Source organism: Plecotus auritus (assembly GCF_963455305.1).
Source record: "Plecotus auritus genome assembly, chromosome: 5".
Taxonomy (NCBI): domain Eukaryota; kingdom Metazoa; phylum Chordata; class Mammalia; order Chiroptera; family Vespertilionidae; genus Plecotus; species Plecotus auritus.
In genome coordinates, this window is record NC_137776.1 from 183,967,105 (window position 1) to 183,984,873 (window position 17,769).

The 17,769-nt window shown below is 61.1% G+C and overlaps 4 protein-coding genes across 6 annotated transcripts; 1 reads left to right on the top strand and 3 right to left on the bottom strand.

The window, feature by feature from the left end:
* Window positions 1-431: 431 nt before the first annotated feature.
* Window positions 432-5,317, bottom strand: SURF6 (surfeit 6). Its single transcript, XM_080668621.1, has 5 exons — window positions 5,061-5,317; window positions 4,330-4,533; window positions 3,676-3,764; window positions 2,451-2,660; window positions 432-2,304 (listed from the first exon to the last, which is right to left on the bottom strand). Exons 1-5 carry the CDS (start codon window positions 5,152-5,154, stop codon window positions 1,825-1,827), a joined length of 1,077 nt encoding a protein of 358 aa, XP_080524747.1. The 5' UTR covers window positions 5,155-5,317; the 3' UTR covers window positions 432-1,824.
* A 1,024-nt stretch (window positions 5,318-6,341) lies between these two features.
* On the bottom strand, window positions 6,342-14,408 carry MED22 (mediator complex subunit 22). Of its 3 annotated transcripts, none has more exons than XM_080671447.1 (5): window positions 14,279-14,408; window positions 13,538-13,713; window positions 10,200-10,280; window positions 9,200-9,408; window positions 6,342-7,043 (listed from the first exon to the last, which is right to left on the bottom strand). In XM_080671447.1, exons 2-5 carry the CDS (start codon window positions 13,658-13,660, stop codon window positions 6,854-6,856), a joined length of 603 nt encoding a protein of 200 aa, XP_080527573.1. In that variant the 5' UTR covers window positions 13,661-13,713; window positions 14,279-14,408; the 3' UTR covers window positions 6,342-6,853. The 3 variants fall into 3 exon arrangements, with proteins under 3 accessions (XP_080527573.1, XP_080527572.1, XP_080527574.1); XM_080671446.1 differs by having other exon boundaries at window positions 14,266-14,402; XM_080671448.1 differs by lacking the exon at window positions 14,279-14,408 and adding an exon at window positions 13,818-13,946.
* Window positions 11,171-12,274, bottom strand: LOC308249704 (translationally-controlled tumor protein-like; the record flags this gene model as incomplete). Its single annotated transcript, XM_080671449.1, has 3 exons — window positions 11,905-12,274; window positions 11,508-11,673; window positions 11,171-11,293 (listed from the first exon to the last, which is right to left on the bottom strand). The coding sequence occupies exons 1-3, from the start codon at window positions 12,171-12,173 to the stop codon at window positions 11,171-11,173; spliced, it is 558 nt and encodes a 185-aa protein (XP_080527575.1). The 5' UTR covers window positions 12,174-12,274.
* A 101-nt stretch (window positions 14,409-14,509) lies between the features above and the next one.
* RPL7A (ribosomal protein L7a) lies at window positions 14,510-17,577 on the top strand. The gene is made up of 8 exons (XM_080670732.1): window positions 14,510-14,582; window positions 15,229-15,349; window positions 15,669-15,818; window positions 16,039-16,179; window positions 16,377-16,456; window positions 16,762-16,892; window positions 17,201-17,270; window positions 17,407-17,577. Exons 1-8 carry the CDS (start codon window positions 14,580-14,582, stop codon window positions 17,509-17,511), a joined length of 801 nt encoding a protein of 266 aa, XP_080526858.1. The 5' UTR covers window positions 14,510-14,579; the 3' UTR covers window positions 17,512-17,577.
* Window positions 17,578-17,769: the final 192 nt, after the last annotated feature.

Consider the following 17,769-nt stretch of genomic DNA (forward strand, 5'->3'; position numbering starts at 1 on the left):
ACTGTTACAGTCATAATTTCATGTAATACCTTCCATCCTTTAAACAATGTACATATTAATGCCCGATCATGAGTTATAAGCCTGACTCATTCCTCCTCTGTACTTTTCCCTCCCCACCCAATATAATCAACTAAATATTTACTCTGAATAAACTTACGCCTCCATTACTTGAATTTTCATCTTCAAATGATACCATTTATTCATGTCTATAAAGATGAAGAACCCCCCTTTTCTCCTTTCCTTTCTTTTAAAATATACTTTTATTAATTTCAGAGAGGAAGGGAGAGGGAGAGAAACATCAGTGATGAGAATCACTGATGGGCTGCCTCCTGCACGCCCCACACTGGGGATGGAGCCCGCAACCCGGGCAGGTGCCCTGACCGGGAATCGAACCGTGACCTCCTGGTTCATACCACTGAGCCACGCCAGCTGGGCAACAATGAACTCTTATTTATTATTTTTCAATCCTCCCTGGAAGATATTTTTCCTTTGATTTTTAGAGTGGAACAGAGAGGGAAAGACAAACACTGATGTGAGAGAAACACATTGATTGGTTGCCTCCTGCACGGGCCGACCAGGGAGGAGCCTGAAACTGACATACACGCTCCTGACTGGAACGAACCGGGACCTTCCAGTCCGTCTATCCTGAGCCAAACTGGCTAGGGCGACGCTTCCATTTTGGAACAGAATTGCGCTACGGCCACGTCACGCACTTTGCATGCAGCGCATCCTGGACACGCAGGGCCTGCTTTACAGACGGGCAGGCGGTGGGCTCCCAGCAGTTCCTGGCGGGGAGGTTTCCATACACTTGTGTGATCGCCCCGCAAACCGACCATCAGATGGTCCACGCCCACCGGCTTTCTGTCTGCGTGGTGTACAAGCTCCTAAGCGATGTTACAACCTCACTCATGTGAGTTGTGGTCGCCCTGCAGTTGTTGCTCAGCAGCCTGGAAGCTGTACCGGGGCACACGCTAGGGCTGCTCGGACTGAACCCCCTTCCACACCTGGCATGTCTTCATCCCTGGCGGCGCTTCCTGCCTTAGTCACTGTGTCCAACAGCTCAGCCACCCCAGCTTCCTTGCAGTTACGGCTCATGGCTGGGGTTTCATCAAAAGGACTTTATTAACAGCTTCACTGGAATAGAACCCACATTCCCATCAAACCCACCCGAGTCTTTTCCACTTGCAGTCACCCCACTGCCTGCGGGCTTGGGCTCAGTTCCACCTCAATTCTTCCTCAGCTCACCACTCCCTTCTGCCTCCTGGACTGACGCCACCCTACCCTGCCCTCTCCCCTTCTTAGTTTGCTACAGCTCCTCTCTTTCAGGAGTCATCTGAGGGTTCTTTTTTTAACTGAGGATTCTTAATGTGCATGTCTACCTTGAATTCTAAAGTTCACCCTTCTTACAAATGAACTTAGAATCGTCCCATTCCAGTCCCGCCTGAGGTCACCCCTTCCCTTCCCGTGACCAGCCGTCAGCTCCATCATGGGCTCGGGCTACAGGCACTGGGTTTGTCTCTTCCAAGTGAGTTTTGGACTGACGTGGGCAGCCACCAAGGCCTTCCTTCCTGCTCCTGGGAACGCGGCAGGGGAGGAGGAGGGGGGGGCAGTGAGCGCCCCAAGTCCCCAGGGCCTCCACACTGCTCCCTTGCCCCTCAGCCTGAACACGGGCGGGGGGCTTCCCGGTTTCACGAGAAGGCGGAAGCCCATCTGGTTCACCCCTCCCCTGGGGTCTGGGGTCCTGTCCTCAGTGACGTCCTCCCTCGCCCACGTGACTGAGCCTGTGCGTGAGTGTGCACAGGCTGGGGCGGGCCCAGCACGCCCTCAGGCCAGGCCGGCCCGCTCCAGGTCCTGCGGGAGGACCCGGCCCTTCTTGCGGGCCTTCTCCAGGCGCCGCTCGGCCTTGGCCGCCTTCTTCTTGCGCAGGTTCTGGCGGCGGTGCTCCTGCCGCCGCTGCATCTTCTCCACCACGTGGGCCGTGCGCTTCTCCCAGCGGCGCTGCCGCTGCGCCCGCCGCTGCTCCTTGCGCTTCAGCGCCGCCTGCAGCAGGTGCTCGTCATCGCGGACCCGCACGCCCTCGGCCCTGTACAGCGCGGTGGTCCACTGCATCTTGCTCTCCAGCGCCCGCGCCTTCCCCGCGTCCTGCTCCCGCAGCTCCTCCAGCCGCTCCTGCCGCGCCTGCAGCCGCTCCAGCAGCTGCCGGTAGTTCTTGCCCGTCAGCGGCGGCAGGTTCCCCTTCAGCTTCTGCCGCTTCTCCTTCCTGCGCTGGGCCTTGCTGGCCGGCTGCTCGCTGCCCACCTCCACCTCGGGGAGAAGGGGACCAGGGCGGCGCACGTCACCGCCGGCTCCCCGCTCGCACAGCCCCGGGGACCCGCTGCCGCAGCCTCGGGGACCCGCACCAGCCCCGGGGACCCGCACCGCAGGGCCAGGGCTCCCCGCCCCGGCCTCACCTTGTTGAACAGCAGCCCCGCCTGCCCCTGCGCCTCCTGGCCGGGCGCCTCGGGGGCCGGCTCCGCAGCCTCCACGGGCCCCGCCGCCTTGGCCTTGGCCTCCTTCTCCTTGGCCCTCAGCTCCCTCCGCTTCCGCTTCTTCCGGTCCCGCTCCTGCTTCCGCCGCCGTCTTTTCTCCAAAGCGGCGGGGGACAGCTCCTGGGTGCCGCCCTGGCGAGGGAAAGCCCTGTTCACGGTTCTCCCCACTCCCGGCCCCGCCCCGCGTGGGCTCAGGAGGAAACCCTTGTGCAGGACAAGGGCCCCCTGACTGTGCCCCCCTGAGATGACGGGTCACCCAAAATGCGACCCACCCCAGAGGGACAAGGGGACCCCCAAGTCAGAACCACAGCTTCCAGGTCCCAGGCAATGACCAGGGTGCTTTACAGACTCAGTTTCACCAAATCCCCCTGTGACCCGACTCGGCAGAAGCTGTCCACCCCTTCACAGACACGGGGGCAGGTGGCTCGGCCAAGGCCACACCAGCACCAGGTGTCCGCTCAGAACCGGGCACCTGTGCGGACCACGGCACTGCTCTGTGACAAGCCCAAGCTCCGCTTCACAAACAGCCTTCACCCCCTTACCCCCCGACCCCTGACCCCCCGGCCAACACGAGGGCCCAGACCCGACTACCCAGACCCCACGGCAGGAAGGCAGGGCCTGGAGCTGACTCACCTCTAGGAACCGGCTCTGGGCTTGCCCCAGGGCAGTGCAGAAAGAAGGGGGGGGCTGTCCCCACACAGCAAGAGGCCTGGGGGGGGGGGGGTGTCCCCAGCGCCAGGGCAGTGGTGGCCGAGGCAGAGTCAGAGGGCGAACAATGCCATTCAGAGAAGCTGAGGCTGGTTCAGGTCTCAGCCTTGGGCAGCTCACCTCATCCAGGCCCCCACCTACCGCACGGCGGCCGTGACATTCCGATGGACAGAAGCGCCACCCACGTGTGTTCAGCAAAGGCGCGTCCCGGAGGGAAGGGGCTGAGCCTCTCCTGGGCCAGCAAAAGGCAGGTGACCCTGGGGACCGAGGCTCCCCAAGACAAGAACACCCGACCTCTTGCAGAACGGAGCCGCCGAGGCCCCTCCTGTCAGCCCCGCATGTGCCTGAAATGCGGCTCAGGCCCCCAATGGCTGGCAGAGGGGGAAACACTGCAGCAAACACGCTGCTCCTGGCACCCGAGTTCCCCCCCACCACCTACCTGGCCCCGGGCCTCCTGGATCTTCTCATGCAGCCGCTGCCGCAGAACATCCAGGGCAAAGAGGGAGTCAGACTCTGGCGCGGGGCCATCTGCAAGGAAGGAATCGGAGGGCTGAAGGGAGACTCCCCTCCCCAGGGCCCAGTTCGAAGCCTGAGTCTCACGCACTGCCTCCCCTGGTGGCCACTGATGGATCTGCAAGGCATTTCCAATCAATCCCACCACCTCTTCAGCCTGGATGGGCCCCAGACAACCTCAGGGTCAGGACATTCTTGTTATGATAAAACACTTCCTACAAGCCAAACCCATCTTCCATTTTTTCAACTTCTGCAGCCTGTGCGTCCCCTGAACAAGTCAGCTTTCACGACACCCCTTCAGGTGCTTGAGGGCAGCGGTACTCCTGAAGCCAAGCTGTTCCAGGTCCTCACAGCCTTGCCGTGGCCCAGATCCCGGTCACCATTTGGCCGGGAACCACGTGCACATCCTGGGATCCCATCCACCCACAGAGCCTGTGTGATCTGTCCTCTGAAAGCCCGCTCTTTGGGAAGTCCCCCGTTAGTTACCCCAGCGTGTCTGACAACACCTTTTCTTGTGACTAGAGGGGAGCGTGTCTGCATGGACCCCAGCTGGCCTGTCCAGCGTCCTGGAGCTCCTCACCTGCAGGGACCCCGGGGGAGCCAGAGGTCCTCTCCTGCTTGGCTGCCAAGGGCTTCCTGGCCTGGGAAGCTGCCCGGGGCTTCTCCCCCAGGGCCTGGGCCTTGGACTCCACGGCCTTCTCCCTCTGCTCCCGGGGTTTCTTCTGTGCTCGCTTCCTCTTCTTTTTGGGGGGTCCGGCAGCGTCCGAGCCTTGAGGTTTGGCCACTGGAAAACAAAACGAGACAGTGATGCTGTCCGGATCTCTGCGACCCATTCAATAGGCAGGAGGAGTTGCAAAGGCTTTGATCCCAGAAGGATGCCAAAGGCGAACCAGGATGAGGGATCCCGTGATCCTTATCCGTAGAGCTCAGAACCACACACTTCCTAGACTGACCACACGTATCGAAACCCTGGTCAACGTGCCCACACGAGACCCAGCGGTGAGATTTCATGCTGGGTTCACACAAAGATTTCGCCTCAAGGACATGCATCACACCGTCATTCAAGGGAAACACTGGGTGGGCAGAAGCGCTGAAACCCGCGGACCCCCAGGCTGACGCGCCCGATCACCAGGGAAACGCCGGGGACTTGAAACATCACTTGTATTCCCTTTTAGTATGTTACATGCTCGTTTCACGCACACACGTGTCTAGTCCACCCCCAGGCTCTTCCGGGTGCGGTGCGGTGCAGGCCGCGCAGGGAGGGGGCACCCCCTTCCGAACCCTCCCGGTCCCGCGCGGGCTGCGCTTTACCCGACTTGCGCTTGTGCGGCTCGGGGCTGGGCCGGGAGCAGATTTTCCTGGCCAGGCTCTGCAGATAGGCGTCCTTGGCGAGCAGGGAAGCCATGGCCGGAGGCTCGGGCGGCGCTCACTCGGGGTCACGAGAGGGCAGCGTCCTAGGTCCGTGCCGGTCTCGCCCTGCGACTCACCCCCGGTTCCCCGCCCGCGCGACCCTAAGCAACCAGGTCGCGGCCGCGGCGCCGCTTGCCGGGAACACCACGTGCGCAGGCGCCGCGAGTCGAGCGCCGAGTCGCCCCCGCGCGGTGCTCGATTCGCCACGCCTGGCTCCACCGGAAGAGGCCCTCGGGGCGGGGCGGGGCGCAACGCATTGTGGGCCGCGGGCGGAGCGGGGCCCGGGGGCGTGGCCTGGGGATCGGGCCGGCGTTGGTCACCCCAGGCCCGGCCGCAGCCCAGTGCCCCGCGCACAGTAGGCGCTCCCTGGGTCGGCGACAGGACTAGGCCGGCATTGGCCTCGCACTCGGGGGCGCGGGCCCAGGTGGAGGCTGGCGAGACCGCCTCGGCTCAGAAAGGACTGCGCGCCACGCGGGTGCCCGCGGGTTCCGAGCCCTCGGGGTACAGGGGGTGAAGAAGGCACACACTGCGCCCTCATCGTTTATATTTCAGGGGCGATTGGCGATGAGACGATGTGTGAAGGGCGGTCACGGGGAATGCTCCGGAGAAAGGGCTGGGACGGGGCCGCTCCTTCCCGCCTTTCCCCGACACGCACTCCTCTTGGCTGAAATCTTTTTCCCCACCCCTGAGGCGGGATGGTGGGCTGTTTGTTACCCCCTCCATACACCAGGACGAGGGCCTCCCTCATGGAGCGTGTCTGCCTGAGTGACAGGGCGCAGGGCTGCAGCCGCCGCCCCTGCCCATTTTCACAGGTGACCTGGCACAGTGGCACTGGGCCTCTGGTTCTTTGTGGGTCGAGTACTGATTTCTGCCCTTTGCCTCCCAGCTCCGTGGCCCCATCATCCCCTTCCAAGCCCATGGCCACTCCTCCCTGAAGTGCTGGTGACAACAGACTTGGGTGCAGTGAGGACTAGAAGGGACCAGAGTGCAGGTGCCTGGGTGGCGCAACATGCAACAGGGCAGCGGTGTTTCATTCATTCAGCGCTACATTCATTCATTCACGTCAAGGATCTAGATCCCAGGCAGAGCTGGGCGGAGGGAGTATGCAGCCAGGACCCGCGGCCACTGGGAGGTCAAGGTGACCCGGGCGATCAGGTGTGCGCACAGGAGAACCAACCAAAGCCACAGGCAATGCTGTTTTTATTCAGCAGTCTCGCACAAAAGATGAACCACCAGAACGTGTGCCGCAGAACCAGGAAGGACCTGCCACCCGGCTCCCGTGAACCACAGCACCCCCACCCCCAGCTCTGCAGGGATCCTTGGGGCGAGGCGGAATGGTGGCTGCACAGGGGGCCTGGTGTGGACTTGGCCAGGGCTGTCCACCCAGAGCCCCCCCCCCCTCCCGACTTAAAACAGCAGGCTCGGGTCCCAGCATCGGCCTTCCTGTCTGCCCGGCTGTTAGACTTCCTTCCACCCAGCAGCCCGGGAGGTAGTGAACAGAGGTGACTCCAGGACGAGTGGTTCACTCTGGAAATGGGGGGAACTCCTCTCCCTGCACACTCCTGGGTGGGCTGTCCCTGGGCCGACGGGGTTCCCAAGGAGGCCACAGCAGCTCCCCAGCGGAAGCCAAGGCCGAGCGGGGCGCCAGGTTTTGTTCCTAAGATCCCAGGGGCTGGTGGAGAGAGCGGAGAGGCTCAGGCATGCTCTGTGGGGCCAGGCCCACTAGCGTGGGAGTGGGCAGCGGCGGCGGCCTGCAGGGGGCCAGCGCTGGGCTCTGGGGAGGCCCGCAGGGGGGCCGCGAGGCCATCGGCAGCGTCTGTGTCGAGGTCCAGCCTCCAGTAAGCTTCGCACAGAGGCAGATCGTTAGCTTCGCAGAGACTGGAGCTTTTCCACCACCAGAAGCCCGGGGAGACAGGAGCAGGCAGAGGGGGCGCCAGGGAGGGAAAGCGACACAGGAGCAGAGTTAAGAAAACAGACCGGACCCCAGACCTGCCTCTCCCCTCTGGGTAGGCGCTCGTTCTAGCAGGCCTGGCTGAGTGGGAGGCACATAGGGACCCCGTGTCAGGGTCCTTCAGCATCCCAAAAGCTGGGGGGGGGGGGTGCTGTCCAGACCAGCCCATACAGGTCTGTGTGGCCCCAGCAGGTCCCTCCGCTGATCTAGCAGGTGTCCGCCCTGCCTGAGAGTCATCCGCTGTCCTAGCCCCTGCCGCCACCCCATCCTGGGCAGGGCGCGGCCGCCTTCACCGGCAGCGGCACCAGCATCCAGAGCCCATGGCTCCTACACTTGGCAAGAATCCCGAGGCAGAGACCCTGTCTTATTTCGGGGTCTGCCCTTGGCTGGGACAGAGCCTGGACGGGGTGAAGGAACAGAGGCCCTGGTGTTTATCCTGTACCCCACCTCCCTATCACAGCTGTGGAGGACCGGGTGAGGGTGCAGGGAAGAGCAGAGCTCACGGGGTATGGGGGCTGGCGGCCCTTCTCCCGCACCGTCCTGCCCTGCCTGTGGCTGCTCCCTCGCTCCACCCTCAGCATTCAGTCTCAGAAACTACCCTGGTCACAGAGCAGTGTCCCGAGGACAGCAGAGGGAGAGGCAGACAAACAGCAAATCATGAGTGGAAAGCGGCCGAGCAAGCGTGGAGGTGGGCGAGCGGGGCTGCAGAGGGTGGAGGGGGCTGAGCACTGGGGGTTCAGGTGGGGCGCACGCCAGGAAAAGCAGGGAGGGTACACAGCCTGCACGGGGCATCACAGGTGAGGGAGGAACTCGGCCTCCCGAGGCCCCAGGGGTGCCGGAAGGGCCACCGGGCAGGCCCAGAACCCCTGTGGGTGAACCAGAGGCTGACGGGCAGGTGTGGGAAGCCTGGCACTCAGGCCCTGCCGAGTGACCTTGGGCAGGTCCGCTCCTCCTGGCCCTCACCCTCAAGAGGCAGGGCCGCATCGCTGCCCTGTAGCTGCTCAGGCCAGAGGCCTGGCCCTTAGGGATGACGGGTATGCGAAGGGACTGTACAAAACCAGTGTGACTGGGCCATGTCCCCAGCAGGGTCTGAGCTCCCCCGCGGGGACCCACTCAGGACCCTTCTCCGAAGGCCGGGGTGTGAGGAGGCAATTGCCACGAGTCTGCTGAGCCGATGGGTCTCAGGGACCAGAGGCGGCCCCAGACACTCTGGAAAAGTCTAGAACCACTCCAGCCGGGCAGTGATATAACATCCCTTCCCATAGAGGCCACGCTGGGCGGGACCATGCAGGTGACACTGAACCCAAGGCGGGGAACCAAGCCCCAGACCAGAGCACGCTGGGCGGGGCCTCCATGGCCCCTGCATGGCTCCCACGGGCAGCAAGGAGCGTGTGGAACCTACCCCGGCAGGGACAGCTGTCTGGGAGAGAGCAGCAGGGGGCCCGGCCCGCACGTCTGCGGACAGGCTAACGGGAACGGAGGACAAGGCCTCCCAGTCTCGGTTCCCCCCGCGTAAGTTACACTTGGACTAGGACTTCTCAAAGGCCTCAGGTTGCAGGATTCTAAGTGGCCCCAGGAGGGCTGGGTGATGGGCTGCGCCCCCTGCTGTATCCCTGCGCACAGCCTGGGCCTGGCATGGAGGGGGCTCTGGCTCTGGGGACAAGGCTGAGCCCCCGCTACTTGGGGTTTTCCCTCCTCCTTCCCAGGACCCCCGCACCCGCACAGTGTGGGCGTTTGGTGATGCCCACATGGAATCACCTCGGTGGGCAAGCAGTGGCACCCTGGGCATAGCCTGGGCGGCCATGAGGAACTAGCCCAGCCTCGGACAGGAATGTTTAAAGGGAGCAGACAGGTCCAAAGAGAGGCAGGGGCACCCTGGGCGGGAACGCCGGCTCTGGCCTCCCAAGCCTGAAGTTCTGTGAGTTTCCCCCCAGGGCCCAGGGCCCGGGGGGTGGGAAGTGTCTGTTGGTCGACTGCTCTGACCGGGAGGTGCGCTCTGAAACCGGCTCTGCTGCGGGACGCGGCAGGGTTTGGAAAGACAGGAGCTTGGGGGCTGCGGGCTGCGGTCCGGGTGCAGCCCTATTGGTACCTGGACGAGTAGTACTCCTCCTCCAGCTCGTAGAGGTCAATGGAGACCTCGTCCCGCAGGGTGGTGAGCTTGCGGTCGCACTCCTCCTGCAGCGCCCGGAGCTGCTGGTTGCGCTGGTCGATGGCCTCGTTCACCGACGGGAAGTCGTTCAGGATCAGGAACTGCTTGAGGTCGGACACCAGCTTCATCAGGGACTCCCCGGCCCGGACCTGTGGTGACGGCCAGAGCAGGCAGGTGAGGGCGGGGCAGCACCCTGTCTCCCTGGGCTGGATGCCGGCGAGCCATGGCCTCCGTCTTCTCATCTGCAAAGTGGGGCTCCGGCACTGACCTTCTCAGGGCCACTGTGAGAAGCGCGAGAGCCAGGAGGTAAGCTATGGGAGGGCAGGGTCCACAGCGCCCCGCACCCCGACTGCGGCCCGGGGGAGGCGGCAGGTGGCATCAGCTCCCGGCCCCCACCCCGCTTGGCCCCTGGCTCGGAGCCGGTGGTATGATCTCCAGTCGCACAGGCTGTGCAAGCACTCCCTCTGCCTCAAACCCCCAGGCCCGCAGGTGGGACTGCTGTCCCGTTAGCCGCCTGCCGTCCCGTTAGCCGCCTGCCGTCCCGTTAGCCGCCTGCCCTGCCCTTCCTCGGGACAGCTCCCCTGCCAGCTGGGCGGTCCCTGTGGGAGCTCTTCCTGCGTGTTTTCATCCGTGGGCACACCCCTAAGGAAATGACGGATGTGCTTGTTCTGTGACGTCAGAAGGGACCAAACGCAGATCCCGTTTCCCTCAGAAACTCGCCTCTGCTCTCGTAACGAATCTCAGGGAGCTTTCTTGTCAACAAGGAAGAGCCGACCCTTTCCAGGCACCGCACAGCGCGCTGCAGGACACAGGACGGGCCAGGCCGGTTCCCTGCCCGCCCCCCCCCCCCCACGCTGCCACGCACAGCCCTCCTCCCAGGAGGCCACACTGGGACCCCCAGGGCTGGAGCCCGGGCCAGGCCTGCCACCTGGTGACTTACGATGTTGGCGGCGCGTACGTGCATCTCGTAATTGTCCTGCTCGCCTTGAGTGGCCCTGGACACCTGCGTCTCGTCCTCAATCTAGGACAGACAAGGAAGTCTACGTTAGCAGGCACCAGCGGCTCGCAGCACACCCCGCACGCCGTTGGCTTCCCCCTGTTCCAAGGAGAGGACAGGTGGGTGCCTGCAGGCTGACTGTGCGCCAGGTGCAGGGAGGGCCTGTCACGCCTTTTGGGGTGCGGAGCCCTGGAGCCCTGTTCCGTGCAGACAGTGTTAGCAGCTCGGGCACTCGGTAAACGGAACAGATAAGTAAAGAGAGTGATTTTTTAAAAATACCTTTTTATTGATTTGAGAGGGAGTGGGAGAGGGAGAAACATCCATGGGTTGCCCCTCACACACACCCTGACGGGGGACCAAACCTCACCACCTGGGCATGTGCCCTGACCACGAATCAAACTGGTGGCCCTCGGTGCACAGGACGATGCTCCCACTGAGCCACCCTGGCCAGGGCAACAAGGACCTTTTTCTTTTCTTTTTTTTTTTAATATATGTTATTGATACTTCACAGAGAGGAAGGGAGAGGGACAGAGAGCCAGAAACACCGATGAGAGAGAAACATCGATCAGCTGCCTCCCGCACGCCCCCCACTGAGGATGTGCCCGCAACCAAGGTACATGCCCTTGACCGGAATCGAACCCGGGACCCCTCAGTCCGCAGGCCGATGCTCCATCCACTGAGCCAAACCGGTCTCGGCTTTTCTTTTCTTTTTTGAGTTTAAATGCATTTTATTTTTAGACAACCTACATGACATGTTTTTTTTCTTAAAAACAATGCCTCCGCTCCAGATGAATCAGGTCAAAATAAACGAAGAGCTCAAGATAACATCAGCCCCATCTGTCCTAGTCTTGGCATGTGGATGAAAGCGGCAGCCAGCTACGATGACAGGAGATAGAGCCAAACTGCCCAATTTGTTAACGTTCTTCCATTTCTAAGCCACCCTTAAAGAAAATCATATATGGGCCCACACCATCCTCACGGTCGTCCAGCAGAGCCACCATGCCATCTGGATTCATGTTTTCACCAATAAAGAACTGCTAGTTCTTTGTTGTTTTTTTAAAACATATTTTATTGATATTTTACAGAGAGGAAGGGAGAGGGATAGAGAGCTAGAAACATCGATGAGAGAGAAACATCGATCAGCTGCCTCCTGCACACCCCCTACTGGGGATGTGCCCGCAACCAAGGTACATGCCCTTGACCAGAATCGAACCCGGGACCCTTCAGTCCGCAGGCCGACGCTCTATCCACTGAGCCAAACCAGTTTCGGCAAGAACTGCTAGTTTTGAAATTGGCAAGGATGTGCTTGATTTGTTCTGCAGCCCCTGTCCTAAAAGGCTTTACTCTTTCTGGTCTCTGTTCTTCAAGCTTCCCTTTGACTGAGTTCGTGTCATCTTTGATGCACTTCTTCTTTTTTCTTTTTTTTTAAATATATTTTATTGATTTTTTACAGAGAGGAAGGGAGAGGGATAGAGAGCTAGAAACATCGATGAGAGAGAAACATCGATCAGCTGCCTCCTGCACACCCCCCAATGGGGATGTGCCCGCAACCAAGGTACATGCCCTTGACTGGAATCGAACCTGGGACCCCTCAGTCCGCAGGCCAACGCTCTATCCACTGAGCCAAACCAGTTAGGGCTTGATGCACTTCTTGTATGCTTCTTCTGTGAAGCTGGTTTCCTGCAAGTGATGGCTCAGGACAATGTCAACACCAGTGATGACTGTGCTTTCGGTACCTTCGCCCTGAGGGCCTTCAGCGGAGGCATTTCCACCAATAAGCGAGTCATCAATATGACCCTCTGGCCTACTGACCATCTTGCCCTCTACCTCCAGGCGCAGCCCGTCTGCGATCTCCCGGATCTTGTAGATATCGGAGAACATCTCATCATGGCTGATGAGGTCCCAGTAGATGATCATGATGGCGGCTGGAGGAGACAGCGGCGCTGCCTTAGCAGGAGCAGGGAGGGGGAGGGGGGAGCGGGCGGAAAAGGCCGACTCAGCCGCTCCCCAACCTCATATCAAGGACCTTTTTAAAGTGACCATTTACTGAGCACTTCCTGGGTGCCAGGCACCGTGTGAAGCCCTTGACCATCATTATCTTACAAAATTCTCAGCCCTGGCTGATCGGGCTCAGTGGATAGAGCATCGGCCCTCCAACCGAAGAGTCCTGGGTTCATTTCCAGTCAAGGGCACGTACCTCGATTGCAGGCTCAATCCTGAGGCAACCAATCAATGTGTCTCTCTCATATTGATGTTTGTCTCTCTCTCTCTCCCTTCCACGCTCTCTAAAAATCAATGGAAACATACCCTCAGGGGAGGAAAAAAAACAAGTAAAATAGAATAATGTAAGTTAAGAAAATTCCTCACAGGAGCCTAGACAGCCATCCCTAGATTGCAAGTGGGCACCTGAGGCCGGACAGGGCAGTGAGCCCGCTCAGTGTGTCTCAGACGGTAAATGCAGGAGCCAGTCCAGGGTACTAACTGCCCCCATCCGTCCACCCGGACAGGGCTTCCCAGGGGCGTTGCCAGGGTACGGGCTGGCGTCAGGGTCAGGAGCCAGACCTCCTGGGTTCCAATCCTGGCTCTGCCAGTTATTAGCAGAATGGTCTTGGGCAAGTTATTAAATCTTCTGAGCCTCAGTTTCCTCCTCTGAAAATGGAGAGGGCAATGGTACTTGCTTCAAAAGGTCTTGTGAAGATTAAACGGGACAGTAGCCCCCCGACACGGCCTGACATGCCAAGAGCACTAAGCGAATGCCAGCTTTCACCCTCCTGAGTACTCAAGTCCCCAGGTCTGCAACGTCATGCAAAGATCCAGCCGACTGAGCCCAACGGCTCACCCCGCCTGCGGGGCCTCCCCAGCGCCTCTTCCCGATGGCACTCGTTCGAAATAGCCGCCATGTCCGGGTCCCTGCCAGGCCCCGAGGGAACCACTTTACACAGATCAACCCATCCAGTCATCACCAGGGCCCTATGACCGGGACACCAAAGCACTGAGAAACCAAGTCCCTGCCCAGCCCTTCGCTAGGCATGCCGCTGGGGGCTGAGCCTGGCAATCTGAATGTCCCCTACAGCTGCCTCACTGGGACCTGTTTGTCTGCTGACCTGTGTGTCATCGTCCATCCCCCTAGCGCCCCCCACATGTTCTCGGCATGGGGACAAGGGCCCACTGCAGCCGCATCCCCCCTGGCCAGGGTGCTCTGTGACACGCGGGACCAGAGCAGGGCAGTCCTGGGCTCACTGTCCCCACTCCAACAGGTGCAGACGGGCGGCCCCACCCACCTTGGCCGTCTTGATGATCTCGGTGAAGTTGTCCATGATGGACTTGATGTCGTCCTTGAGCCGCTTGTTGTAGGACTGCAGCAGCGTCTCCTTGCTCTGCGGCAGGGCTCTCTGCTGGGCCATGGCGGGGCCTCCGTCCGTGCAGGCAGCAGAGGCCGCGGGCCACGAGGCAGCACCTGGGACCCGGAGTCTGATGTAGGCAGAGCCATCCCCAGTCGCCCACCCTCCATGGCCCAGAGAACGTGCAGCTCTCCGGGGATTCCCCTCCTGCCAAACGCACTCGTGCAACCACTCGCACACCGTGCACTGCGGGGTCTCACGCCCGCTCCCCGGGCGAGCTCATCCTAGGACCCTTGGCAAGCCCGCAACACCCTGTTCCGGTCCAGCCCAGACTTCTCCGAGGCCAGGCCCGCACACGTCCGCGAGAGGCCTGCAGGAGCGCCCCCTGCCCGCTGCCCGCTGCCAGCCGCTTCCCGCCCCTATCCCTGCCCCGCCTCTTTACCCAGCGGATCTTACGACTCAACCCCGTCCGTCACCCAGTTCTAGGCCGGGCCCCGCAGCGCCGACAGCCTCCCCGCTCCAGGGTCTCGTCGGGACCACCCTCCCTCCCTGCGTCCCAGCGCTCGGCCTGGGGCCTGGCGCACGGCCAAAGGACCCAACTCGCGGTCTCTACGCCATTCTGGGGTACAGCACACGGCGACCCCGCCCCGCCACACCAACGCCCGCACCTTGTCCGCAGACCTTGGGCCCGGCGGGCACCCGGCCAGGATGGGCTCGAGGACGAGCAAGCGCCCCCCGGGAAGTGCCGGCTCCCTGGCGCCACTCAGCACCCCGAGTGTCCCGCCGCCATATCCACGCCCCTTCCGATCTCACAGACCCACCCACCCTGCTCCAGGCACCGCCCCCGACCGAAGGGCCGGAGAAAGGAGTGCTGTCGCTTTAAATTCGAAATCCCGCGCAGGCTCCAGTTCTCGCGATCTCTGAGGTCGCATACATATTTCCCACAATTCCTTTTTCTTTCTCTCTCCTCCTGTCGCCCAAGATGGTGAGTGTTTTCTTGATACGGTATGCCGGCGCCGGGCCTGGGCTCTATCCGCTGCCATCCTCCTCGGGACTCGGTCGCGCGGGGGTCCCTCCACCGCCCGGAGCGAGGAGAGCCCCGCGGGGCCTGGCACAGAGGGCTCTGGGCCGGGATAGACTCCCTGGCGTCCGGGCCGGGGGAGGAGGACCCGGCAAGCGCTGCGAATACGCGGCTTGGATCGGATGCATCCTGGAGCCTGCTCCGGGGCGGGGCCTTAGGCGAGGGGTTCTGAGTCCGCCCTTGTTTCTGGAGTCGGACTCCTGAGGGGACCACTGTCCCCGAGTTGGGGGTGCAGCGCTGTGGGACGGGGCCGCCCCGGCTGTCCTCATCTTAAAGCTCTGACCTCAGCCTTTGGGCAGCGCCGCGCAGCAACGTGGCTGTCTCGGCTCGTGCAGATGATGTGAAAGAATATTTGCTATCTGAGCAATGGTGAGGACGTCCCTAACCACCAAGATCGCTGATGCACGAGCCGGTGGCCGGGCTCGCTGCCGCGCCGCGTGGGCGTGAGTCTGGGGCCCAGCCCTGCCCCGGAGGGGTCCGGCCAGCCCGGGCCCGGCGCCTCCGAAGGAGCTGGTGGGGGCAGAGGCTTACCTGGGTTTCCTCTGCCCAGCCGAAGGGGAAGAAGGCCAAGGGGAAGAAGGTGGCGCCGGCCCCTGCTGTCGTGAAGAAGCAGGAGGCCAAGAAGGTGGTCAACCCCCTGTTCGAGAAAAGGCCCAAGAACTTTGGCATTGGTGAGTGAGAAAGGGGGCGAAGTGGCAGGGCTGCCAGCGAAGAGCGCATTTATTGGACGGATGATGTCTTCACCAGTGGGCTTGGGAGGGGGGGCTGCCGGGATGGGGATTCTCCGTTTGCCACTTTGTAGCTGTAAACTGGGCCCCATTCCTAACCTGCCCCCTTGGGAGGGGCGGCCGAGTGCAGATGATGTGAGAACGTTTGCTCTGCGAGATGTGATGACGCTGAACCACCAAGATCGCTGATGCACCTGCACTGGGGGCCCCAGACGTGAACCAGGTGAGCGAGCCCCGCTCAGTGCTGGCCTTTGCCTCGCAGGACAGGACATCCAGCCCAAAAGGGACCTCACCCGCTTTGTCAAGTGGCCCCGCTACATTCGGCTGCAGCGGCAAAGGGCTATTCTCTACAAGCGGCTGAAAGTGCCGCCTGCCATTAACCAGTTCACCCAGGCCTTGGACCGCCAAACAGGTAGGTGGTGTGGCTTCGAGCCAGCGCTGGGAGAGAGATCCCGCCCAAGGACACGGTTACCGTCTTGCCTTGGGTGGTTCACAGTAGACGGGTTTGTTGAAATTCGGGGTTCCGTTTAGTTTCCAGACCCTGAAGGTGGCATAACTGAAGGGATTGTGTGCATGGAAGTGAGGAAGGGTAGCTCTTAGCCTGCGAGCCTAAGCTGGTGGTTTCTCCCCAGCCACGCAGCTGCTGAAGCTGGCCCACAAGTACAGGCCCGAGACCAAGCAAGAGAAGAAGCAGAGGTTGCTGGCCCGGGCTGAGAAAAAAGCTGCCGGCAAAGGCGATGTGCCCACCAAGAGGCCTCCTGTCCTTCGAGCAGGTGAGTGGGGTTCTCCTGGGGCGGGGGGGGGGGGGGGGGGGGGCAGGCCGTCAGTAGTCAGGCATCTTCTTCATCTGTAATCACTGAAGAGTAAATCGAGCCTCAACCCCAAGGCATTGCTGGGCCCTGTACGTAGAGTTGCTTTTGTGAACAGCACCCATGCACCCCCACTCACGCAGACCGGCTGTGTGTTCTAGGGGTGAACACGGTCACCACCCTGGTGGAGAACAAGAAGGCCCAGCTGGTGGTGATAGCGCACGACGTGGACCCCATCGAGGTACGTGGACCTTGTGTGAGCGCTGGCTGCTGAACGGAGACTGGGTCTCTCTATGTCGGTACCTCCAGACAGAGCTTTGTTCTGAGCCCGACACGTTAAGAGGCAAAGTGGGCTGACGGCTTTCGTTTGCGGACAGTACTGACAAGGGATCCAGCCTTGTGGCTCTTGCAATGATGTGAATTTCTCCCTGAATTCATCCTTGAAGTGCAAACCCATGAGCTTTTTAACCCTGAGCAATTGCTGCCCAGCGAGCTTCAACCATGGCTTCTGGTCAGAACGCACCCTGAGCTAACGCTGTCTTCCAGCTGGTGGTCTTCCTGCCCGCCCTGTGCCGCAAGATGGGGGTCCCCTACTGCATCATCAAGGGGAAGGCCCGGCTGGGGCGCCTCGTCCACAGGAAGACCTGCACCACTGTCGCCTTCACACAGGTTAACTCGTAAGTACGCAGCTCGGTCCCAAACCCAAGTGTGCGCAGGGGACAGCCTGCTCCCACCTCCGCTCTGCCCCCCCAGTCCACTTCATCTCTCTGGATTTTATCTTAAAAGCGCAAATGTTCTAGCTTAAAGGAATAAATACATTTAGCTGAACCTTTGCCGATGATGGTTACGAATTTCTTCACCTGAATAAACCATGTGGTCATACTGTGTCTGAGGCAAAAGGCTTGCTGTGTTTGGAGCCAACAAGGCTCCATTTCTGCTCTCTGGAAGGGGCCAGTAGCCTGACCCACATTTCCTGTCTCATTAGGGAGGACAAGGGAGCTCTGGCTAAGCTGGTGGAGGCCATCCGGACCAACTACAACGACAGATACGACGAGGTAAGCAGCGCTTTACGTGCAGCACCGTCGCGGGTGAATCAGGCCTTCAGCCAGAGGACGGCCTGGCTCCTCACGAGCCGTGCCAACAACAGGAGGGACCACTGGGCCAGGCTAACGTCTGCTCCTGTCCTTGCAGATCCGCCGCCACTGGGGAGGCAACGTCCTGGGTCCAAAGTCGGTGGCTCGCATCGCCAAGCTGGAGAAGGCCAAGGCTAAGGAGCTGGCCACTAAGCTGGGCTAAGTGTGCACTGTTGAGTTTTCTGTACATAAAAGTAATAAAAATTCTCCTCAGCCAGCGTCTTGGGCACCTGGGGTTGAAGGTGATTTATTGCCGGCAAGAAGTCTGGGATGGTGGCAAGTCCATTTTCAAACCAGGGGCCTTGAACTAACTACTGTGCAAGTTGCTGTGTGGGGGTCCATTTAAAAAAAGCTGTCTGCATCTGCTGCTCAGCCATACGCGTACTCGAACACTGAGCCAAGCCTGGGTTTTCTGATCAAC